This window comes from Gymnodraco acuticeps, unplaced genomic scaffold (assembly GCF_902827175.1).
Source record: "Gymnodraco acuticeps unplaced genomic scaffold, fGymAcu1.1, whole genome shotgun sequence".
NCBI classification, from domain to species: domain Eukaryota; kingdom Metazoa; phylum Chordata; class Actinopteri; order Perciformes; family Bathydraconidae; genus Gymnodraco; species Gymnodraco acuticeps.
This window is the reverse complement of record NW_022992351.1, coordinates 3,143,572-3,169,909: the sequence shown is the minus strand read 5'-3', so window position 1 is coordinate 3,169,909 and position 26,338 is coordinate 3,143,572. Positions and strand designations below refer to the sequence as shown.

Genomic DNA, 26,338 nt, shown 5'->3' with positions numbered 1-26,338 from the left:
CCAAGTCACCACCAGCACCACACACGCAGTACATACACCCTAGTACCACACACAAGAATCATGGGCGAGGGCCAGCTGTGCTGTTTCATATGCCTCTGGTTCCTTGTCTGTGCCGTCATTGTGTGGGGCTTAATTGATATGGTCATGAAGGCACGGGCTCAGTCAGACTAGACCAGTGGTTCTCAAACTTTTTCTGTCAGGCCCCCCCTTTGGAGAAAAAAAAAAGTCGGGCCCCCCCCCCAACACAAATAGTCAGGCTCAGTGGCGGCGCCAAAGATTTATTTTGGGGGTACTGTGGGGTAGCTTGACGTTTCATAGAGGGTGCTCAAACATTTAGGGTTTCCCATTAATGTACCGGGCGCTACAGAGGAATGTTCTACTGCAACAATCCCCACGCATACACACAGTGCACCCGCAACTGTTACAATGAAGGCTCAATAATCAGCTCACGGCATATAGGTGTAAGCAGGGGTAAAGTGCTATTTTTATAGGTGGTGTGTGGACCTCACATAGGGGGGTCCGGGGGCATGCTCCCCCGGGAAGATTTATTTTTAAATATTGAAGTTAAAAGCATCAATCTGGTGCACTTTGAGAGCAACATGAAGAGATCTACAGTATGGATACATCTCTCAACACAGAACTGTAAACAGATTTACTATTTCTTTATGGATATTTTACAAATCACTCCCCTTTTAAACGTTATACATTTTTTTATGTCATATAGTATTTCATAATTGTTTTTAATTTATTTATATTAATGGTGACCAAAACGTTTGAGACCCACTGAGAGAGTCCTTTAGCTCACTGAGTCTCTCAGTCTGACAGGGGAGGACTCTCCTCCACTTTGTTGTTGAAAAAACTCCATATATCTGTTAGCGTAGCTCGCTAGCACCAGAAGCTAACAACAACGATCTCCGGTACCGGTGCGCTCTCTCTCTCTCGCTCGTGCACGCACACAAAATGGCTCGTTCCACACACACACAGAGCCGAGCTTTAATGAAACACAGACACCCAGACGTAATAGTACTGTATCATATTATTTGCGAATCAATAATTTTTCAAAATATGATTTTATTTTTTTTTATTTTAAATCTTTAAAAAAATAATAATTTAATAACCATTTTTTCTCCTGGTCTCTCGCGCCCCCCCTGTCATGCCTCTGCGCCCCCCTGGGGGGGCGCGCCCCCCACTTTGAGAACCACTGGACTAGACACATCCACTAAGGAGACGACGACACCAACATAAACTTTGTGCCTGAACATTTGCGAATAACTGAAGATGGAGTCCCTCCGACAAGAATGAGCTAACGCCCTAGAGATGCGCCAACACAATTGTGAGCTTAGAGAAAAGTGTAAAACCTGTTACAGAAGATGGACAGTAGTCGAATGGATATGTTGCATATTCACCATGGCGTTTGTTTTTGCATTATTCCTATACCTCATACACCCATGGCTAGGGATAAAAGTTCATGACAGCCTAACAGACGTACATGTAGAAAACCCATGGTCAGATGACCCAGACTCAGACACTGGAGTCTAACTTTTCCCTTTACAGAAATAAATTGTATATACATTGTAACATAGCTTAAACCCTCCTCTTATGCTTACAATACCGCGGAGTCTGTCCTCCACAAAAACAGCCACTTTCCATGATATGTTTGTGATGTGTTTACTTAAACCAGCGATGGGGTGTATTCATTGATGTGTTATATCAGTCTATCCTGTCATTTCTTTTATTTTCATGATTGATCAAAGTATGATCAAAAGGGGGGAATGTAGTGGCAATTTCTTATATTACTTTATATGGTAAATCCAAATGATGATATTATACTGAGAAATTGTTTGGTCAACTCGACCTGTTGTATCCCACGATAGCTTCCTGCCAAGGTCGTACTTGAACAATGCGGCTCTTGTTCCTTATGAGAGCATTGCAAGATAACAGTCAGGAGAAAGTGTTATCTCTTTTTGCCTGCACAGCAACAGTCCTCTATAAATCACACGCACACATTTGCCTATGTGTCCACTCCTGCAGACTACTCTGTACTCTGCATGACCTGTACCTTCAAGCTTGAATAAAGAACTACTAAGACAACTTTGATTTGCATCGAACCAACTTTATTATTTGTATTACATCTCCAGATTGTTGACGAGTGAAAGTTTCCACAACAGGTTCAAAACATATTTTTACGTTATTATTTGGATGAAATAACGATAGTGTAATGTTAACGTTTACCATGTGTTTAAGAATATTTTTATATTTTCTCAATTTGTGGGATATTTATAAATAAATGTCAATGGACACATTTTCTATTTCAACAAAAATCGAAACTGCTTCCTCTCTCTTGGCGCCATCTTCTGGAGAGTAAACCACAATTCAATCATTTTCAGGAAGATGCTTCTTAATGTACATTTATTTTTGAACCACCTTATTGCAATATTGTTAATATTAATAAAGAGAATGGATGTGTTCACAGCTGGATTGCATTGTAATGAAAAGCTTGGAATTATTTAAAAAAGTATTAGATTAATCAACATATCTAGAATATATATTTGAATATTTTATAAATCTTAGTATTGCCTTTTGTAATTTCATAGTAAAATTCACTATATCAGATCCGTTTCACTCTACGACACTCAATTTGACTGGTTTCTCAGTTAAGTTGTGTGTCCTTCTCAGTCTCATCTCTTTCTAAGGGAAATGTGCTTCATATTAATGTTTTATTTGGTAAATATATATTTGTTTACCTTCTACATTTAGATGTTTTTGTACGGCAACGGAGTTCACCTATGGGTCTACCACGGTTACTCCTCCAGGTGGCGATGTGGTTCAGAGATCAGGACGACAGCTACAGAATGAAGAATGAAAACAGGAAGAGGCGTTTAGTGTTGAATTGAAAACAGAAATGGCGGGGATGTTGTTTTTGTTATTATCACCGTCAACATGTAACGGAGCCTTCTGCTTGTGAAGTTGGACAGGGGATGTTCTGATAGCAAAAAGAATGGCGTCGCTTATCAACAATGAGCAAGTATGGTATTTAGCCGGCTAATGCTAACTACAGATAGCCACATTGTGTTCTGTTTAGCAACGTCAGGGGTCCCTTCTGTTAGCTGCAATATTTTATCACCGAGATCAATTAATGCAATACTTGTGACGTGTAGATTCACTGAAGCAACCTTAGCTGTACCCACAATTTAGTACACACATGCCTGTCGAAAAATAACCGAATAGCAGTTGCCATTTGGACACCGGTTATCGTCCGTGTCGTGTTGCCTCACCTGTTGCACTGGTAGTTGTTGCATATCCAGCAAACTGTAGACAATGTCAGTCAACGGGAAAGTCATCCCGCACACCCCGCTGGCCGTGGACTTCTGGCAGGTGCGGAAGTGTCCAGGCACACGGCTGTTTTTCCTGTCCCACATGCACAGTGACCACACGGTGGGTCTGACTTCTACCTGGAGCAACCGGCCCATCTACTGCTCACCGACCACCGACACTCTGCTGAGACTCAAGCTGCAGGTGAGGGCGGTCACATGACTTGTGCACTCGGACTCAAATGCCCGGCCCACTCTTTTATGGCTTTATAAATCCAATCATTTAAGCAAATGTATATTGACTGAACCATCCTTGGACTTTTTCAATTGGTGGGCCTCTTTCACTTAGTCAACATAAGACAATTGTCATTTGGGTGTAACAACAGTGGAAATAACTGAATGAAGTTATCTTTTACACGTTATTTCTGATTCTGCTCAGGTGAAAGAAAAGTGGATCCACCCATTAGAGCTGGATGAGCCATACCTGTTGCCAATGGATGACATCGGCAAGGAGAAGCTGACAGTCACACTGATAGAAGCCAACCACTGTCCAGGCTCTGTCATGTTTCTCTTCGAAGGCTACTTTGGCTCTATACTGTACACTGGTGAGTGTCTGGGCAGCATGTTTTACCTGATTCTTTTAGGATGTAGAAGGATTTCTTGAGCTGTTTTTTCCTCCTCTAATGATTTCTGCTTTAAAACGTCACATTTAGCATCATATGTGCAGTTAATTTATCGATAACAGAATAATGTGATGTAACTGTCATTTCAGGTGACTTCAGATACACTCCCTCCATGTTGCGTGAGCCATGCTTGAGGACCCACACCACTATAGATGTCCTGTACCTGGACAACACCAACTGTGACCCCAACCGCACCCTTCCCTCCAGACAGCAAGCCACTCAACAAATCAAAGAGATCATCCGCAGACACCCAAACCACAATGTTGTCATAGGTAATTTAATTTAGATATTTCTTTACATTATGTCTTGTTTTACTAGTCGCATTAGAAGTATGAACATATAGATGGTCACCACTAGACAATAAGATGACAACAAAGGGAATGTTTTCATGCACTAAAAGTAGTTTCTCTTAATTAAAAGGGTCTATTATTTTCTTCTCTTGGCCAGGGCAAGTTATAATATGAAGTGATCAGCTGTTTAATACAAACCCTCTGACAAACAACTGCATGCTCATTTAGAAAAATGTTATTTATTGGGTTTTTTCTTTTCAAATTGCTATTATTATTATTTTTGATTTCAATGTTTTTTTCTTCTACTTTCCCCTGTTTCTCTCTTGCATTGCTTTGCAGGCCTGTATGCACTGGGCAAGGAGTATTTGCTAGTGGAGCTGGCAAAGGAGTTTAAAACCTGGGTTGAGGTGAGCTTTGAGAGAATGCAGACCCTCAAAGCCCTTGAGCTGCCTGACGTCTTCACAACAGAACCAGGTGCCGGTCGTATCCGAGTTGTGGAGCAGTCGAAGATCTGCTCTGCCAATGTACACAAGTGGGACAAAGAACAACCCACTCTGGCCATCTTGCCCACCAGCAGGCCCCTGGTGCCCTTTCACCCAAATGTCCATGTGGTTCCCTACTCCGACCACTCCTCTTACCAAGAGCTGGAGGACTTTGTCTCTGCACTTAAACCTACCTCCCTTGTACCCATTGTAGGAAACCATGTACCTGCTAGCTTCTCTGCCTTACTGCCTCGCAGAAAGCGTCATGAAATCCTGGTGCCTGAGTGTGTCCGACACTACATGTTGAGTCAGCCTGAGAGCCAACTCAGCTCCTCCGCAAACACCAGCCCCCGCCGCAGACATTTCCAGCCTCTTTTACCCAAAGGGGTGTTGTTTGATTCTCCTATACGTGGAGCTGGGAAGTCAGGCGAAGAAGCCACGGAGCCAGAGGCTTCTGAGGAAGAGATGGACGCAGAAGTTAGTGAAAATGACTCTGACTGCATTCTTGTTGACCTGAGTAAGTACCACACCCCTAAGAAAAACAGAGGAGGGACTGGAGACATGTGCCTCAACATCGCCAAGACCACAAGAACGCCTTTTGAGACTAATGCCAAAATAATCAGTGAGACTGTATCAAATGACATACACAGTAGTCCACATATGAGACATAGCAACGTTCAGAACAACAACACACTTTCAGCAGATGAGACCATGAGTCTGCTCAGTGGACAAGGAATTAAACAGGACTGCGACAATGTGTCAGATGACCAAATGAACAAGAGCGTGGCAACATTGCAGAGCCGCCTGGGTAAAGATTGCTGCTCATCGTCTAGCTCCTCGGCTGTGCTGAAGCAGAACTATATTGAAGAGATTGAAAACAGTCTATTAAAGAATCTCCCTTTCACAGAGGGAGACTTTAAGACGTGTGGCCTCTTGCAGCAGAGCTTTGTGAAAAAGTATTCTCTCTTGCCCTTATGTCATGTTAGTGATGATGACCTTTCAGACAAATAATGTGACATGACATATTAGTGCTGCTTTAGAGATGGTTGTCTTGTGTGTAAAGGTAAGCACTTTAAAGCCAACATAGTATAAATCATTGGTACCTTTTAATGTATGTAATATCTCTTGTGGTACCTCATTTTTGTTTGTGCAGCCTGAAGTTACAACACCTGTGAAGTGAATGACTGACTTTTCCCTTCAACTTGTATTGCAGTACTTTGGCCTCCTGTCCATGTATGCAAGTGCAGCTTCCTAAAATCTAATTTCTCATTGAAAGCCGCTATTACTCTTGTACTGAAACAACAAATTGGTGGCTGATCCACAGCTCAGAATAGTCTATAATTTATATTATGAAACTCGTGTTTTTACAACTAGAGTAATTACTTTTCAGCCTTGAAAATCAACTGTATTGGAACATTGGTTGCTAACAAAAACAAAAGAGGAGCCAAAGACATACAGAGTCAGTGCCACTTCGAGCCACTTTGTTCCAGTGGAGATCCAGACATGATGTAGACCAAACGATGGCCTTCTGAAACTAATGCCAAAATAAAGAAGGAGACTGCTTCAAATTAATGTTGCAGCAGCCTTTGAACCATTGTCTATCTGATACAGGACTGTGACACAGTGTTAGATGAGTGAATAACAGCATGACAACATTGCATTAGCCTTGGTAAATCCAACTTTCTTTTTTCCATTGTTTCTTTTCTTATTATAATGAAATCATATCATTGTTGTTCTTCCATCTTGTATGGGTTGCCTTGAGTTCTGTGGTTAAAGTCTCATTAGAAGCCTATCCCTCATGTTGTATTTCAATCAAAACTAATAGATGGATAGCGCACAGTTCCTTAATGGATGTTTGTATTTCTTGTCTGCAGACGCTGGTCACTTTTTCTTTGTGCAATTGAAAAATGGCATATGTTATGGTTCTGCTGTGTGTGAGTAATAGCCCTTTGTTATTTAAATGTTAAGAAAAGTCCAGGACTGGTGTCGTGTCTTTCTCTGAGAATCAATGTTTGAACATCCACAGTGGTTATGGTATCCTCTGTATTTTGGGGGCAGTTTTGACTCCAGAGGAACCTAATGATGAATAAACGGTCTGCCTTTGTTTATAATTGTCTGAATATTTGAAGTGTGAAAAGATCAAAATAAAGTAATGGTTTCCTAAATATCTTCAAACAGATGTGGCACTGTCCTTTCTTTATTGTACTACTGCTTATGTTACTTGTCATATTTATAACAATCCAGGTATAATTGGTAGGGGATTAAATACTTGTTTTACATTTCTCAGTATTTGAGTATTAAATGAATACTCAAATACTTTTGCAACAAAGCTTTTAACAGCATCTATCTATTGTATATGTAGGCTGAGTGTTCACAGCTGCCTCTTGTTGCTATGCTGTTTTCCTCCCTTAAGATGGCAGTAGCTTGTTAACATTTTCAACTGAATCTTTTACTTGGTCTTGCTTTTCAGTCGTAGCTTTCTTCAGCATGTCTTATCCGTGCAAAATAAATATGCATATTGGATTGGGAATAGCGAGCTTAGTACTAATAACTAAGCTTTAAAGAAAAAAAAAACCTACGTTGTTTGTATATGAATATTATATCACAAATTAAGATAATACAAATGTTATATGACAGCATTACCACATACAGAAACAGACTTGTTCAGTCAGAAAAATGACCAAAGACTGCAATACTCTCGATGTAAAAGGTGTACTAATTGTTCAAAGAAATTTGTATTTATGTGAAGCATGCCTGCTGCGCTACCTGAATACAGAGCGAGACCGGCTGTCTCTTATTTTAGCCACTGCAGAATGATATTTTGAAGGTATGCATGCTTTCTGGTGCCCAGAGTAACGACCAAATAACTTCATCCACCGTCCGTCCACAAATAAAAAAAATGCATTAACTCACAGCACAGTCCACACTACAATACTGAAGATAAGAAGGACACAAACACAGTATGTTGTCAAAGCTCTAACAGGCTTGTTAGGGACTCACTCATTTTCTGTTCAGTAAACATCCCCCTCATTACTTCCCACAACAACAGCTCCAAACAAACAGTACAATAGATCCAACTCCATACACATTTTTAGAGCGCCTTCATTGTAACGCGTCCCGTTAGGCTTTGAGAGAGATGTCTCTCTGTGAAGAGGTGTCATGCTGAGACATCATAAAGTCACCATCAGCGGGTTGTCAGATTGGCATAAGCTGCCAACAGGAGCCTCCTGATGTGCTCATAGTGGATGAATGGCCGGCTGTTGCATGGGGTTTCCCTGCATGGAGGAGGAGGGGGGGGACATCTGGCACTAACTACCAGCCACAAGCTGCAGAGTCAGAATACTAATGATGACCAGCGGTGGAGGAAGCATTCAGATATTTCCTTAAAGGGGACCTATCATGCTAAATGCACTTTTGTAAGTCTTTTATACATGAATATGTGTCCCCGGTGTGTCAGGGAACTCACCAAGTGTCAGCAAACACAACCCTCTCTCTTTTCCTCCGTACCCAAATCTCTAAAAACGGGGCTGCAACGGAGCTGATTATTATTTGAATGTTTCTGACGTCAGAAAAGGGGTGCTCCGCCTATATGGACAACTCTCCACCTATCAGGGGAATGAGAGACCGCTCGAAAGTGCTGGAGATGCTGTAGTACATATGCCAGGCCTGTAAGCGGCGCTGTAGTCTGCCAGAAAAGCAGAATCAGCCCCTGCAAAAACAGGGCTGGAAAAGAGCAGATAGAGCAAATGAGGCATGGCTAAAATGCATGATCTGTTTGGTATTTTGAAAAAAAAACTTCACAGACATGTTTTATATAGGTATGGCCCAACAATATATGTTTCAAATAGAGCATGATAGGTCCACTTTAAGTAAAAGTACCAATGCCACACTGATGAAATACTTTATTAGAAGTCCTTTATTTAAATATTGGATAGGTTGTTATTACTAATGACTAAATGTGTATCTTATACAGAGGTGGAATAAGTACTCCGATCTTGTACCTAAGTAAAAGTACCGGATTGTAGGAATACTCTGTTACAAGTACAAAAGGTTACTCTTAACTAGTAAAAGTACATAAGTATGAGCTTATAAAAACACTTAAAGTACCAAAAGTGAAAGTAATAATTATGCAAATTAGCCAATTTCAGAATAATTTACATCATATGTTTTGATTATAATTATTGATGCATTTATGTGTAAATGAAAGTTGGTAAATATGCAGATCGTTTCAATGACCTTTTATGCTGCAGGGTAGCTGTTGAATTTTTACTCCAAGTGTTAAACAAGTGTTGATTATATTTCACATCATTAATCCAAATCTGCAAAGTAACAAACGTACAGTACTTGGGATGATCTACTTGGTTACTTTATACCAGTAAAGTACAAATACCCCCAAATTGTGATGCAATATAGTATAGTAAATGTACAGTTGTTGCCACCATTAATGATGACCGCAGTGAGATGCTCCATCTTCCTACACATAAACATAACAGACTCTACGGGGACTCCAGGCTTAAAGGAGAACAAGAATAGATTGTTTTTTTAATATAGTCAGTTGTAATCTTCCTTGACAGCAAAGAGGGGCGGACTCATGTACTCCTGAGATTGGTTGAATTGTAATCAAGAATAGACAACACCAGAGACTGGATCTGCAAAAACATTCCTGCATATTTTATACAAGCCTTCTTTTCCCCTGCAGTCCCAGATATTATTTTAAGGCAGTGCACTCAAAAACAGAAAACATGTTTGTGACTTTAAAAAAGGAGTGGTAAAATGCATTTTCTTTGACACTATGAGAGAATATGATGGCAGTGAGGGCAGGAAATGAGACGGAATTGAGTGTCATATACCCCACAAGCATCACAGCAGGGTAATAGGGCTAAAGTAATGGATTTCTCACACACACCATTACTTCAAAGTGGAAATCGCGAGGATGCTGCTACCTGCAAGGCCGAGCCATTTTACTGGAAGTAAAACTGCTTTTGGGATGAGGTTACTGTGGCAATTCACTCAACTTCTCAACCCTTAGATGCATAAGTGGGTATTTTTGGACCCGGTGACGTGGTTTTCTTGAAGTATCTTGTTTTTATCATTTCATATTCCAGCTATTCCTCAAAAAACATGTTTTGGATATCATGCCATTCAAATTTTTAATTTAAATTTTAAGAAATTGTAGTTTTTGTATTACTACCCCAAGCTTCCATAAGTGGGTCTTTTTGGATCTGGTGAGGTGGTTTTCTTGAAGCACCTTTGTAATTACATTTTTTTATCATTTCATATTCCAGCTATTCCTCGAAAAATATGTTTTGGATATTTCATTTCATTTCATTTTTATTTGTCCCGCTCATGGTACGCAAAACCAAATGTACAATAATTGCCACAAAACATGACTCTACCATTTAGCAAAAAGGAGCAGGGAGAAGAATAAAATCTTATGTGACCTGCCCCTTTCTAAAAAAAACAAATAAATACAAATAGATGGTATATGATATCATGCCATTCACATTTTAAATTGACATTTTAAGAAATTGTAGTTTTTGTATTACTACCCCAGGTTTCCATAAGTGGGTCAAAAATGACCCGCATGCATTTTCTATGGGAACCTTTGATTCTTATCACCTGTGGCTGTCAGGAATACATTCACTAGACCACACAGACTACATCACAAGTGACACCTCTCAGGAAGATTATCTTACACAGCAAGATAAATACCTGTCAGTATAATAATAATAATTATTATTATTATTACAGAAATAATAATAATAATACATTATATTTGTATAGGGCTTTTCAAGGACTCAACATCGCTTTACAATATAAGGGAAGGTTAGGGTGGGGGGTATAGGACTATCAAACTTGATCAACCGGCATGGATTGATGGGGGGGGGGGGGGGGGCTACGAGTGGAAAAGAGGAGAAGAGATGAATCCCAGCTAGCGGGGAACGTTCTCACAACTTTGGCTAAGGTTTTAAAGAAACGTTTTAATCTGATGTTCAAAGAACCTTTTTAGGATGTTTATTTTTTCAAATAATGTTCCTATAAGGTTTAAGGTTAACTAAGACATAACGTTTTAACTGCAACATTCAGAGGATGTTTTCAGGATGTTATTAAGGCCTGAGATGACAGACAGTTTATTTATAAAACGCTCCCTCAATGTTACATGATAACCAAAGAAGAACATTCTCCAAGCAACATTTGGATAATGTTTTCAGGAGGTTATTATTTTTTTATAAAATGTTCCTGTGATGCGAAATATTAACAGGGTCATGGTCAACGTCAGATTTATTTGTAGTGCGCTTTAAAAAACAAACTTGCTGCATTTGTTTGAAAAGGATGTTTAAAAGAAATCTGATTTCACCACATTTTCCTTTGTAGAAAAAAACAAGCACGTAATTCATGATATTGCACGTTTGCGTTCCCAGCTAGACATTGTTGGTTCTAAAAACATTCTGAGAATGTTACCATTCGTTGTTCTAGGAATGCTTTCATCGAGAAGTTTTATTTTGGTTCCTAGAATGTACTTCTGAAAGGTAGGATAACGTTCTCTAAAAACATTCTTAAAATGTTTGGTGATAACATTGTTCGAACATTATACCCCAAGTGTTTTGTTGTTTATGCAAATATCTCTATGGTCATATGAAATTAAATGAAAACTTTATTACAGACTCAGGGTCCAGATAAAAGACAAGACATTACATATAATACATTACATACACAGCATAAAAAGAATTCATAGTTTAAGAATAATTTAAATCAGTGTCCTACAAAGAGACAACTATACCAATGTCTCCACAGCTGCGATTGGTAGCGTGTAGTACTAAACCTTATGTTCGATAAGGCCAAGAGGATTTCATTATCACAGTCATTAAGCCGGCAAATACATTTATACATAAGATTTCTTAAAACAGCTTGTAGAGTATTGACTCCTGCAGCCACAAACATTTCACTTGCACGAGACCATCGAGGTCTCTTCAGCAATATTCTCATGGCATCATTATAAGCTACTTGAAGTTTCCGTAAACTTGCTTTTCTGTAGTTTGACCACAGATGTGCCGTATAGAGCGGTGTGCAATATGCTCTGAACAGAGACATCTTCACTCCATCTGTACATGCACCAAACCTACGTAGGAGAATGTTTGCTTGTGCATACATCATGCGGCATTGCCTATAAATATCTTCATCATCTGTCATTTGTTCTGTAATAAAGTGTCCAAGATATTTTAATTTATTACAGACACTAAGATTAATATCAGACAATTTAAAATCAGGAAATTTCAGACATTTATCCTCTTTGGTTCTAAAGATCATGACAGCACTCTTACTGGCGTTGTATTTGATGTCATGTTCCACACCATACACAGAACAAACAGCAAGAAGCTGCTGAAGACCAGCGCTAGATGGACTCAGCACAACAAGATCATCTGCATACATAATATGGTTCACTAGAGTACTACCAATCATGCATCCAGTATTACAGGCTTTCAGTCGCTTGGACAGATCATCAATATAGAGGTTAAAAAGAACTGGGGACATAATTCCACCTTGTCTGACACCATTGCTAACCCCAAATGGGGCTGAGACCCTATTGCCCCATTTGACTTGCATAGTCTGGTGGCCATACCAGTAGACCAGAATTCTCACAATGTATTTGGGCACCCCTCTTTGACTCAGTTTAACAAATAACTTCCTATGATTAACACGATCAAAGGCTTTAGAAGCATCAATGAAACACATAAGAATTGATGAGTTATTACCTCTATATTTGTTGACAATTTCCTTTAAGGCGTATATACACAAGTCAGTGCCATGTTTAGCCTTAAAGCCACACTGGTTATCTGTTGAGTTAATAAAGTAATCTAATCTGTCCAGCAGAATTCTTTCTAGGACTTTTGACAGTATGCTGGCTAACGCTATGGGCCTATAGTTGTCTAGGCTTCCCACTTTACCGGCTTTGTCCTTAATGACTGGCACCAACAGAACAGACAACATTGAGTCTGGTAACAAGCCATGACTCATAAAGGCAGTAAAGTAGATAGAAAGAAGAGGAGCTATCTTTACACTGGCATATTTAAGATGTTCAGCAGAAATATGATCTACACCACTGGCTTTGTTGTCCGGCAGCTTGTTTATAGCTTGGCACACCTCATGTGGCATTATCACCATTGACTCATTGTTATCAATATCATCTACCCTATACAGTTAACTTTGGACACAGTTGAATAAGGTACTATAATGCTGTCGCCATAACTCCACAATGTTGTCTGTTCCAGATGTTCCGTCAACAGTGCATGGTAGAGATATTTTGCATTTATTATTAGCCCTCACTTCTTTCCAAAAATCCATAACATTGTTACTTAGCAGCTTCTTAGCCATGGAATCGGCCCTCATGGCTTGCTCATTTTTACAGATGAAGCTAATAGCATACTTGTATCTTGCATTAGTAAGCTTCTTGTACTCAAATACAGACCCTTGTCTGGGTCTGCCTGCCATAGCCCATGATTTGGTGGCTTCACAGGCTTCAGCATGATACTCAGCTACATACCTATTCCAGCCAGGCCTGATGTTATGTGTCTTATTGTTACTTTTGTAGTAAGGCTTACTGCCTTCATACAGAGCACTTACTATATCATTGTACATGGAGCAGATATCACTCCTATGCTTTGCATCCTTACAGTTAACATCACTACACATAATTGCATCTCTAGGTAGATGAATATTAGTTAAGGATGTATCTGTCTGAGCATAATAGGATGTAATGTCTTCCTTTGTGAGGGTTGACCAGTCTAGTTTTTCTGTTTGAGCACTATTTACATTTCTGGTTAGCCCAGGTAGATGTTCGACATTTATTGACATAGCAACAGGTATATGATCAGTCGTTGCTGTCCCATACAGAATGCTCATACACTCAAGTGAAGCATGCGCATCAGCTGTACTAATACAATGATCAAGCCATGACGTAGTATGCCAGGCCTCGCTAATGTAGGTATAACTATCTGCAGGCAAAAGCACCTTGCTTGACAATATAAAATTGTTATCTTGACAGAACTGAGCCATATGCTTGGCAAATAATGAGTTCCTGTCTGAGATATCTGCATTCATATCCCCAATGACATACACACAAGAAGAAGTATTGCTTTGAATAAAGGAATTAATGAAAGCAAGCCTATTTAGATATTCATCCTCATTCTGATGACATTCATAGGGTGTATACACATTTAGAATAATACATTCCTTGTCATTGTGAGTAAACTGTATTGCAATGCACCAGTCGGTACAAAGCCTAACCACATTTATTGATGAATCAAGGTTCCTATTCCACAGGATAGCCACACCCCCTGATATCCTTCCTCTGACTATTCCCATGCCAAAGTCAGTAGTAGACTCCCCAGCCCCATGGAAATTATCATTGAAAGAGTTCAGTTTTTCCATGTCTTGCTTCGCTAAAAATGTTTCTTGCATACATAGTATGTCACAGTTCTCCAGAAGGTGGTCAACTACAATGCGGCGAGCTTTATCCCCTGCGCTCTGGCCCATACGAAGGCCACGACAGTTGTACGACAAGACCCGAATAGTCATTTAGCGAGACAAGTGAGTGCCCATAGCACCAGCAGGCACACACATTCCCCCTGCAATCATATGGATCGAATAACACTTAGAAAACCAAAGACAGACATATAGAAGAATGGACCGACTATCACTGCCCGTCCCTGAAACCCCTGCTACTGCAGTCTGACACAGAAAGCTCCCTGGCTCTTTGAGCGGAATATCAACAGGATCTGTTCATAAGTCTTTTGTGTTGACTGACAAACTGAATGTGTCCAGCCTAAATCCTCCCTGGCTGCCTGCATGTGTCCTTTAACCATATAAAGGTAATATGTGTGGGATTAAGGGGGATCTATCTGAAATCATATATAATATTAAAAACTATGGTTTTAGTAGTGTATCATTTCCCAAAACATTTATGAAGTAAAATAATACATTTTTCTTTACCTTAGAAATGGTGCTACATATCGACATAGGTAGGCAGTCCTCTACCATTACATTACATGTCATTTGTTAGATGCTTTTATCCAAAGCGACTTACAAACATTGAGTACAGAGGACAATCCCCAGAGGAGCAATTTGGGGTGAAGTGTCTTGCCCAGGGACAGAACTTGCATGTTTTAACAGTGGTTGGTAGCCCAGGAAGGACAAAGCCACTAGATCCTACACACTGGATATTTAAGCATCACCAAACCCTTTGAAGGTTTAATTGTCAAATATGTTGTTGTTTTGCCTTTATGTATTTCAGTGCATCAGTAAGAAGATTCAGCTTTGAGTTCACTGGACAGGATCACAAAGAAAACACGGTAACACTTTATATTAAGGTACACAAATTAACCATCAACTAGTTGTTAATTAACATGCATATTAGCAGTATATTGGCTCTGTATTAGTCATTATTAAATACTTATTAATGCCTTATTCTACATGACCATATTCTACAAGTAATAAGCCATTAGTTGAGAGTTTTTCCTCAATAACCCTCTAATTAGTGCTTATTTATTGTAAGTGAGGAAGTTGTTTCATATTTGCACATTCATATATTTGTAAAATTTGTACTGAAGGTTAGACAGGAAACAGGAAGTAGGAGAAAGTGAACTGAATAGCATGGCAGACAGTAGACATCCATGAGTAGACTTTGGCCCATTCCCAAACCGCCCCCTACACCCTACCCCTCCGTTTGCGCGTTCATGCGGAGGGTCCGCGATATTGAGGGCTGTTCCAAAGCAACGAGTGTGGAGGGGGAGTGGGCTATCAAGCCCTCAAACAGTGAGTCTGCAGCGGTGCTGACTGCACCCATGGCCTATTTTTTTGGCCAATGTCCCCCATACCGTTCATTGATAGGTTTGGTGGCCTTCATATAATCCTTAGGTACTGTTTTATCGCTATACAGTGACCAAAGTCAATTTCGGTTGCACTTGAAATACATAGAAGAGTTTGTAATCTGGTGTGACTTCCCATTTTAAGACTTATTTTCTATGGTTAATTAAGTTTGCATTTACACCTAGTTGAAGTGACACACTCTGGATATGTCAAATCAATACAGAGTTTTCTGCTTAATTTCTTACTTGTGGTGTAACAATAGACTTGGAGTTTGGTGGGAAATAGAAAAATGTCCCCTTGGCAGTCAGCCTTGTCGCTGAAGGTATCGTCATTGTGATATAAAATACATAATAAAATGCATGCAATAATAAAATGTACGTACATTAAGTGATAACAGAGTATAAGAACTTGAACACATAAAACCTGACCATATTTTAACAACTAAAAGTACTTCTGGTTGATGGAACATGTGACAACCCTACCATGTACATTCGTTTTCAGCACCATGGACAGCACCCAGTGAACTGCACATTAGCACAAATCTTAAAATAGAATAGAAAGTGAATAGAAAATCAACCTAATTTTTGTAAAACCTGAGGCAATTTTCTCAGTGGGATAAGGTGGGTTAGAAAATATTGCTAATATGCGAATGGAGGAATTTTCCATGTAGCTGGATTTTGGAGGATTACAGAAGCATTCATGATGAACACTATAGTGAAGCTTCCCATCTTGACTGCACTGGTCTGAATAATACAACAAAGTTGAAAGCACACACTCAGCTGAAATGAGGAATTTCCTGAAGATGAAACCAACGAGCTACAGAACAGCATTTTAACCCAGGCCTTAAGAGAGAAACCTATTTTCTTATTTAATTTCAACTTAAACGAGATAGCTTTATAGCTGTTTTTTTTAAACGACAATGGCAATATACAGGTGATATTAGAAAAGCAGAGCTGGCAAAAGACAGCCACTGGTTTCTGTAATGTTTCCTCTCAGTCCCTCTTTCGCACTCTGTCGCAGAGAGTTGGAATGATGGAGCTGAGCTGTGTCACACCCACACAGCAGCAGAGGCTGTTATCATTACACTCACAGTCTACAGCTATTTATGTTGCCTCTGTTGGTGTGAGGGGTTTTACACACAAACATATTCCAATATACTCTATTTGCTAGTGTGTCTTCTGATGGTGTTAACACACAGAGATGAGTAGGAGTAAGAGGGATCAGACTGAGCACAGCAGTCACAAAACATCTCTGTGGACTGGAGGAAAACAGAGAAAAGGGATGAGGTCAAACACGCCAGCAAAAATGCAATTGTTTCAAAGGATCGTAGCTTTTTCTTTGGGACTTTCAAAGAGCTAGGATTAATTTCAGATTTTCCCACAAACCATCATTAAAAACTATTTTCCACAATGCTCAGTCACTACCAGTGGGAAAAATATCAAATTTCTGCAAATATCAAGCTTTTGAGCGTCACTACAAAGACAGCGAGGTAGTGTACGTTCTAACTCATTCATCACGTTCTTTCACATCAAAAGAGCCTCAATCAGCCAGCCTTGAATTCACCAGGAGACTTTATTTCTCTCCATGAAAGAAGCAGTCATTCCTCACTCTCTCTTTGTTAATATCCCATAGGACCAGGAGGGAGACTCTGGTTTACACAGGCCCAGACCCAGCGGCTGGTGCAGGATTCAAAGGACATCGCCTCCCTATGGGGGGCTCCTCCTCTCTCCTGCTGTACTCCTCATACTCTCTTCCACTGTCTTGCTACTGTCACTCCTCTGTGCTTTCTCTTATCTCCTTTACTCCTCACTCCAGCCTCCCGTCCTCTGTCCATGCTCATGGCTCTTTTTCTTCTCTCATACGATGCCCCTCTCTCAGTTTTGAAATCACCACTCTACTTCCACTGTTCCTCATCTCAACCCTCTCATATTTTCTCTTTAACTCGCCTCTATTCTTTCCTCTGCAGTCACAGAGATTACTGTCCTGGCTCAGAGTCACTGAAGAGGTAATCTGAGGTTTGGAGAAAATAAATGCAGAGGGCGCAGCGAAGAAAGCAGCAGATAAAGAAGCTGTCAGTGTAGGAAATATTATCTGAGTAATACCACCTACTCCCGAGAAATCTCCAAAGCCTTTTATTGCATGACAAGGCTGGTCGTGCAGGGCTACTTTTCTGCTTGCTGCTAAATGGCATGCGTCAACCAGGGAGTGTTTCTCAGAGACAAAATGGTTCATGGCTGCTGGCAGCATCAGCAGTCTGAGATGTTACAGCAATTGGTTTAGCATGAGATTATGTTGGTGTGAAGGGTTTTATAGTGTCAGGGGATTGTGGGAAATTATCCATTGAAAGGGAGAGAATTTTGAGTGTAGTCTAAAGTATCTGCTGACTTTTTCATTTAAAAATATTCAAGATGTGTCCTACTTCTTTAGCAGTGTATTACAATGCTCCAATAACTTGGAGTCCTCCAGTCACATGACATAAAAGCTATTGAAAACAATATAGACTTTTTTTTAAAAGAAAATGCTTAAGTTCCATAACAATACTAACAACACTAAAATCCAACAAAAACATCTATGTCATAACCTTCTAGTGTAATAAAAAAAAAAAAATGCTTAAATGATTTGGAGTCACATTACAAGAAAGCTATTGAAAAATATATTTTGTTATACTTTTTTAAAATCAATTCAGTAATAATAATTGTTACGTCCCCACTAAGGTCTAGGGGACCTGGAGACAATAACACACCACAACCAATAATTATGAGGGAGTCAGCGTAAAGGTTGACAAAAGGTTTATTCCTTGAACAACCTAACTGAACAGAAGTTTAACAGAAATACTCTTTGTGTGAGGAGGAGGAGGAGGAGGAGGAGGAGGAGGAGTCAAAGGAGATTGTGCCAAACAAAAGAAATAAGCATAACAAAACCAGGCCTATCTCTACATCTATCCTTTGAAACCAAAACTCAAACAAAAACCCTCACTAACTAAACTACTCAAAGCTGAACAAAACAGAACAGAGGGGTGGCAACAATCCGCTAACCTAGTGTGTCTAAACATTAGTTACCTACGTGATGAGAAATGTACAGGGTACCCCAGACTTACCTAACTCCCCCACCTCTCAACACACACACATTAACAAAGGTTAGAACAAAGTAGAATGAGCTTCTAAACAAGGCAGTCAATTGCAGGCTCCTCAATCAGCAACAGGCCCAGGGTGAGAGAGAGAAGACTTCCTGGGTGCCTCCTTTATGGTCGGCCCTGGCTGCTGATAGGCCAGCTGAGGGTGAGAGGATCCAATCAGACTCAGGTGCACAGGCAGATACCGATCAGCTGCTGATTAGCTGTGCAGAAGACAGGAAGAAGAGAGACACACAGGAGGGAAGAAAAACAACACAAGTACAGCCTGCCTGGCACGTAACAATAATATTCAGTAATATTTTAGCATTGTTTTCACTATTACCGGTCATTACATATATGACATAATTATCATTTGCTGATTAATTTGAATAGCCTTTTTCATTAATACATTACTTATTTTCCCAGTAAATATATTCTAGTGTTGTTTGAGATGATACAATTGACCGTTCACAGTCAGTTAAACATGCCTTGGATTTCAGGCTGGGTTTTCATTCTCAGTGTTCTCGTGGTTTGTGCTGGCGTGTAGAATCACATAAACTCCCTGAAATACCTCCGACATTTTACAATTCAGTGTTGTTTTGTCCGTAATGGGAATACAATTGTATGCGGAACAGGCTGTTCCAGCATGCAACAAACAGTAAATAAGGCTTACTCTGCCAGGAGGTAATGGTATACAGCATGCTGGACTCCCCTCTGAGAAGTCAGCACTCAGCTCCAGGAACTCAGCTCTTCTCCATTTTTACATTTGTTGTGTTTTTAATGTGTATGGTCATTGCCTTTAGAAGTCTTTTAATGCCATATTGCATCCCTACAGGGAAGAAGATGTGATATCCAATTATGAGATGCACTATTCCAAAACAAATATTTCTGTTTTTACAATCAACAAGCACATTTCCATGTATTCAAATGTTACAGACCATAAAGATTGTGTATGTCATCTTACATCCAGTGTGTCCCAACATTTAATTTCAAATGGACAGACAAAATAAAGGCATGTATGTGTTTCTATTCTGAGAATTGAAATGTAATCACAATAATTATTTTCTTCTACCTCAGATATCTCCAAACATTACCTAAGCATTGTGTAGTAACAAGAAACCATTCTTCCCTCCCCTCTGGCTCTATTACAGTGAACTAAAACCTCACTTATTCTTCTCGGATCAGTCTTTATCGGTAGCCTAATTATGATTTATAGCCAATGCAGCCGTGACTGGTGAATAGTGGTATAGTGAGTGCATTTGTGCTGCTGTGCGAGATCTCTGTTGTAGCCTCCAGCTGAGTGGAGTTCATTTTGAACAGCAGAGCAGAGAGGTGAACCATACAGTTAATGATAGCTGTGAGGAGTATAGGCTGTAACGAAACTACTCCAAATCCAAACCTGAAGAGAAATAGCTTTATGTTTTCAATTTTCCTGAGCTCTACACAATGGTGGATGTTTTCTCACCAGACATGAAACAGCCCATCTTGCTGTTTTAATTGAGCAGTGCTGGCAGTGCAGTGATGTACCATGCAAGAACCGGTTCTGGTTGGTTTCCAGGTCAATACTGAAACCGCAGGTCCACCCTGATCTCTGATTAGAGTTGGAATTGCTTCTGCACACCTTCCTTGCTCTGTTAAATGGATAAAAAACAAATACAGAGTCCAGAGGGAAATTCAGTGGGTGCTTCCCCCACTGACAACTGACCTTATTGTTTCACAAACGCTAACTATAGGTGTTTGTTGACAACACTGCTCTGAAAAATTCAAAGTTGCAAGCTGCAGCAAATTATTTTAATGTTTATCTTAGAGAATGTAATATCCATCTGTAGTTTTTTTATCAGCTTAAGCACTCAAAATGTTGTTTTAAGTAACACATTTCATTCGTTACTGCATTGCCAACATGCAGACATTGATTCATGCAGGTGTATAAAGTCTTATTTGAAGATACTGCTGATGGAAATCCATGAGGTAATAGTCCAATATTTTACCAATTTGAAAAACAAATTTAAAACCTCAATGTTTTGAGACAATCTCTTTCTTACCAAGAGTAAGGTTTAGAGAATCTAGCTAGTTTAGCTTAGTTTAACCCAAAATCTGAGACTGTTTGTGAATGTCTACTTTGGCTTATAAAATGTAGCCTGCCAGAACTCCAGAGTAATTGGTGTAATTAGTTCTTAGCAGAACTCTCTCTTCAATGGTTTGCACATTATACATTTGAAACGTTACATATAAGTAGGGTATAATTCCATGTCATTAGCTGTTGATTTTCCTCCTGGCTGCCAGTCAGGGGTTATTGTTCAGGCGGTAAGTGGGTTTGCGAGGGAGGTGTTGGCTCCATCTTAGGCCGGTAATTTATGGCTCCAGCTGCTGTCTCCCTCTCCCCAGGTGGACTGCTGGATGCGTGAGCAGTGCATTTCATTAGGGGCAGAAAACCCCATTTCTAAGGGGAATACATTCTGCGAGAGGACAATGCTTATCCCTGATTGGTCACCAGGCTCTCGCGGGTATAGATTTCTCGATACATATCAACCATCCTGTTGAGAGCCAAAAAGCTGCAATCTAAATCTCATGAGTGGAGCTTTACAAATCTGTGATCCCTCACTGACAGTTGGATCCATAAAAAAAAAAAGAAATGTGGACAGCTAAGCTTAGCTGAGGGAATTCTACACATAAAAGACTGTTTACATAACTGTTTCACTCAAGGTTATTCTCAGTTCACTGCAAACAGCAGATTTAGTATACGTTTGTATCCCATTTTAGATGCCCATCCTTCTGGATCATATTGGCCCACTTGTCGGTGACTTTAGAAAAATAAACAGACAAATACAAAATGCTTATAATGCGCCACCTGATTCTTCCCATTTGCAGTAGTTTAGCTTCTTGTAAACTGCATGCAACATAGTACACCTGGGAGGGGAAGAGAAACATGACACCGATACATTGTCAAGTACACAGTATTCTGTTATGACAACCTAACATATTCAAATTCCTAATTAATTACAAATTAAAGGTAGGTTAGGTAAGAATGGAGAAACCAGCTCGAGTGCGCTAGAATTTGAAAGTATACGCAGCCAAAAAAAATCTGCCCATTCCTTCAGACTCCCTTACAGAGCCCCTCCTCCAACACACACCAACGCGCACATGACCAATGAGGGCACGAGATAAGATGGAAGGCTGACAGGCAGGTAGGCCATCCAGTTATTTTAGCCGGGCTGGCTCAGATGATTGGTCGTGCTTTTTACAGCGCCACAGCTTCCACAGAGGACATTTTATTATGTATTTATTGTCAAAGCATTTAATGTATGCATTGCTATCGGGATGTTAAGAGCATTCCATGGAAAGTAACGCTCAAAGGTCATGTGGACTCCTTCAAAAAGAATCAGACATAGAACGACGTGCATAGCCTACTGTAATAATTAAAAACTGATGTTTTTTATGCAATGTTTTCTCTATGATTGCCTGGTCCCCCTGCCCCTCAGAAAAAAAAAACTGTTTACAATTCTTTAGAAGTACTAATGCATGATAAAAAAAACTTTTAATGAGACTTTTTGTGGCGCTTGAGGGAGCTGCCTTAGAATCTCATAAATGTTTAAAAATAAAACTTGAAGAATCTAATGACTCAACAGCATTATGGATACTATTTTATCAAGGAGCAAGAACATATGGAATACAAATGATGATATCTCTGGTAATTAATTATATTGTCCATTAAAAGTTCAACATTTTTATTATATATAAAGTGCAATGCTAAATTGGTGAAGTATGCTATTAAAAGTGTGCTAAGAGTTAAGTGCTAAAAGTTAACTATCTCAAAGCGACCAAACACACAAAACACTCATCTTGCATTCTGCCAAAGTTGTCAATATTTTATTAATCTTCAGTTAAGGCAATCCATTACAAAGCATTTCACAAACCACAGTATGACGACAATATCATGTCCAACACCTGGTTTGGAAATTATTCAGCATGCAAGTCAGAGACCAAGAGAGGTATGTAAACAACCTGGGATAAAACAGGAGTAGTGGAAAGAACATCCCATACAGAAAGTGTCGTATAGGAACAGAATGGAAAGAAACCAGAGATGCAACATGCTGGAGGTGACTGTTATCTCTAAATACCATCCCAAGTAACAAACTAAGCACGTGGCGGATGCACTAATCAGGTGAAATAAAGGTAGACGACCAAACCTCCTGCCATTGTGGCACAAACATGCACATATTGTCTAAAGAGGCTAAGTTCAACAACTGAACACATTTTGGCATTTCATATTCTTCATTCGGGGCTTATGTACATAATTAAATAGTTTAGCCTCAAAGAAAATATTAAATTAAAAGATAATCAAAGCCATTTCCACAGAGAGAAAATATGTAAATTGAATTGTTGGAAAGACATCATTTAGACTGAAAAATATATTTCATTATAACTCTGTTTCACAATTGCATAAGTGTGTCATTACTGTGCTCCTTTCATTTTCATTGATTATTTGTTTAGTACTGAGGGGTAGTCGTTTTTTAAATTTCCCTGTGGAGGAAAACTCACAGATGGCGGGGGAGTATAGTTTTTAAAATAATTTTAGTAGAAGGGCTCAAAAGCCATGTAGTATTAATAGAGGAAATATGACAGAAAGTGCACACATCATACAGGGCCAACTCCACATTATCTTATTGACTCTCACAAGGGTTTGCTATCACACTCACAGTATATACTGTACGCTGCATGCTGATGCTGACTTTTATTGTCCGCAAAATGATGTCCTCATTCATTTTACTGTGAGTTATGATTATCCTATGAAGTGAAATTTGAAGTGTTTACAGTACTTGGAAAGTCAAAATATAACAGCTATACAAGTCATTACATTATAGTATTTCATTGAATATATATGTCATAAGAAATGTAATAAATGTATGTTTATGATTTTATTTTGGCTGAATGGCTTTCTGTAGAGGTATTCTGGTATTTATGTCATGTATGTGCTTAAACGCAATGGCCTCATTTCACTGCAACAACTGAATTTGGCAACAGATCAAACACTGCTTTGTTTCTGAAGGAAAAACGTCATCCAAGATTAAAAACGAAAAAAAAGTAAAATATGGATCTGGGCCTGTGAGCGAAGGAGTTCACTTCCTCTGGAGTTTCTGCAGTAACAAAGGATGTCATTTTATCGGTGAGAGCACTAAAGTAACGGGAGTCGGAGAACAGTATGCAGTTAACAATGGTAACACATTTGCTCTCAACACAAAACAAAGTATTGTAACAACAACAGTGAGAAGTCTGTGTGAACATCTCAACAACTTTTTGTAAACGTTAGTTCTCCAGTATTATTCAATTAAACTCATTACGAGCACAAACAAGACTGAATAATGCACAACTCAACTATAAACTCACTTCAAAATAAAACTCATGAATGTTTCCTTTTTCCATGAGGCAATGTGAACAGCCACAGTTGAGTTGTAAACAAGTCTTGACTTTGAAATATTGGACAACAAGGCTTAGCAACACTTTTAACTCTCATTGTTTTAGACCCAAAGTGAAGAGCTGTTAGTATAAAAAGTACAGGACAGTAGTTGAGACAGTATGTGATAGTTTGTAAGAATCCTAATCTTGCAACAGTTTTTATCGCCAACATTTTCCGTGTGTACATCTTAAATATGAGACCTGCTGCTGCCGGCAGAATGACACCTGGGTAACTGAATTTGGATATGTTTCCATATAATAGGCACATTTGGATTGAGATATTGAGTGACAAAGAGATATGAATGGAAACAATGGCCATTATTAATAGATATGATGTACACAACTGAGCCACAATGGCTGTCATTCTCTTTGAAAACAATTCAGAGAACAAATATGAATATATCAACAGCTGACTTGAATTCAATTGTAGAACTAGATAATGAAATTGTATCTTAGGTATTAAAATGGTATCTCAATAGCCTAGAAAATTAACTTCTGAGCACAAGTGTAAAACAAATCTGTGAACAGTCAATACATTTGTAAAGTAAAACACAGCCGTTTCTGTTTTTTGCAATCCGTTTTTTTCAATCAACGCCCAAATATCTCATGCAAGATTTGTGATTGTTTGATTTTTTTCTTTACAGGGAAACAAATGTATTAGTAGACATTGGTCTTTTGAATGTGTGTTCACTTCAGAGCAAAATCCCAGAGAGTGAAACGTAACAACAAATATAATGGAAAACACAAACAGCGAGATGACAAATGTGCTATGTCATGGATTATCATTTCTTCTGCAAACAAACAGGGAGAGCAAGTATGTGCATAGAGTTACTCATCTATTTTCTGTAAACATACTGTTTTTGTGATTAAATATATGTTAATTTTAATACATCTGAATAGTATTTTCTTATAAACATTCTTCCTGTTTCATCCAGTTTAAAATAACTTGTGTGGTGCCTTCCATTACTTTCATTGTGATAGGTGTTGTATCCTTTAAACAAAAAATGTTGCGCTTATTTCCCATAATAACCTTTGTGCTTTATATCTGAATTAGTGCATTCTGTTATTATACATTTTAGAAACATGTATAAGACATGGTGCTGAAAAATCATTATGGAAACAGCTTACAGCAGGCTCTCTACATAACTGCTTGCAATCAAAACTATCTATCTGTGAAAACAATCCATGAACTGCTGAATAAGTTTTATCCCATGCTTTTATAGTACAGTCCTTATCAAAGTAGAAATGGGGATTATTTGTATTGAACTGCTCACAAAATATAAGATGGAAAACTACATGGAAAATATGACTTTAATCCCCACTATCTAAAACCCCCACAAAGGAATAAATAATTTCTGCAATAAATAAAATAAATTAGTATACATATGATATCTTAGTTCAACACACACCTATTCCAAAAGGTATCACAAACATGATACACACTGGCACATTCTAATATGTATGCCTTCAAACAGGCTCTCTCTACGGGTTTACTTGCTATCCATTACATCACCACTTTGACAGGTTTGACAGCGAACAACTAAAACCTCCTCCAGCACGAGCTCCTCCAGCACGAGCTCCTCTCAGCGCTCTCATCCTCAAACACGCAGAGAGAGAAAACTCCATGATCACCTGCAGCCTCACCCAAAGCATATTCCTCCAAAACAAATTGGAGTCTTACCATCTTTTTGTATAGCCAAATTAATATTTACGTAATGGCCTTAAAAGAGTTTCCATCTTCCCAAAGGACGGTTTTGAGTTCTTGACCACCTCTACCCTGCCCCACCACAACGTGGAGCTGTGTGTGGGGCTCAGACGGGGTTGGTCTGTGGTTGGTCCACGGGCGAGTAAGGGGGGGGGACGGGGTTCGGTTTAATGGCTCTGCTCTTCATGTAGGAGATCAATTGGTCAGGGATCTCCGCAAGTACGTCTTTAACCAGCCGCGCCATGCTCAGCACGTGGTTCCCTGTGCGGTCCATGTAGTCTCTAAACGGGACAAACTGGAAGAAATATATGACTTTATGAAAAGAACGTTTCATGTACACGGATTCATCATAAAACATCAGGATATGTTTTTGCTTTAATTCATGCTTTCCTGGTTTATTTGTGTTGGGAAAATACTGAATGTACTAATATCAGA

At 39.3% G+C, this 26,338-nt stretch overlaps 2 protein-coding genes and 1 long non-coding RNA gene across 5 annotated transcripts in view; 1 reads left to right on the top strand and 2 right to left on the bottom strand.

Moving 5' to 3' along the window:
* Positions 1-2,097: 2,097 nt before the first annotated feature.
* LOC117541905 lies at positions 2,098-3,491 on the bottom strand. Its single transcript, XR_004568354.1, has 3 exons — positions 3,276-3,491; positions 2,745-2,845; positions 2,098-2,354 (listed from the first exon to the last, which is right to left on the bottom strand). It is a non-coding gene; the product is annotated as an uncharacterized LOC117541905 (long non-coding RNA).
* Positions 2,673-6,941, top strand: LOC117541904 (5' exonuclease Apollo-like). The gene is made up of 4 exons (XM_034209208.1): positions 2,673-3,516; positions 3,751-3,916; positions 4,084-4,266; positions 4,624-6,941. Exons 1-4 carry the CDS (start codon positions 3,319-3,321, stop codon positions 5,775-5,777), a joined length of 1,701 nt encoding a protein of 566 aa, XP_034065099.1. The 5' UTR covers positions 2,673-3,318; the 3' UTR covers positions 5,778-6,941.
* A 15,643-nt stretch (positions 6,942-22,584) lies between these two features.
* Positions 22,585-26,338, bottom strand: part of cpne5a (copine Va) — a 76,682-nt gene continuing 72,928 nt past the window's right edge. For all 3 annotated transcript variants that reach the window (XM_034209271.1, XM_034209272.1, XM_034209274.1), the window contains one exon: positions 22,585-26,198. In XM_034209271.1, coding sequence (XP_034065162.1) covers positions 26,010-26,198 — 189 coding nt within the window. In that variant the 3' untranslated portion in view covers positions 22,585-26,009. The remainder of the gene's footprint in view (positions 26,199-26,338) is intronic.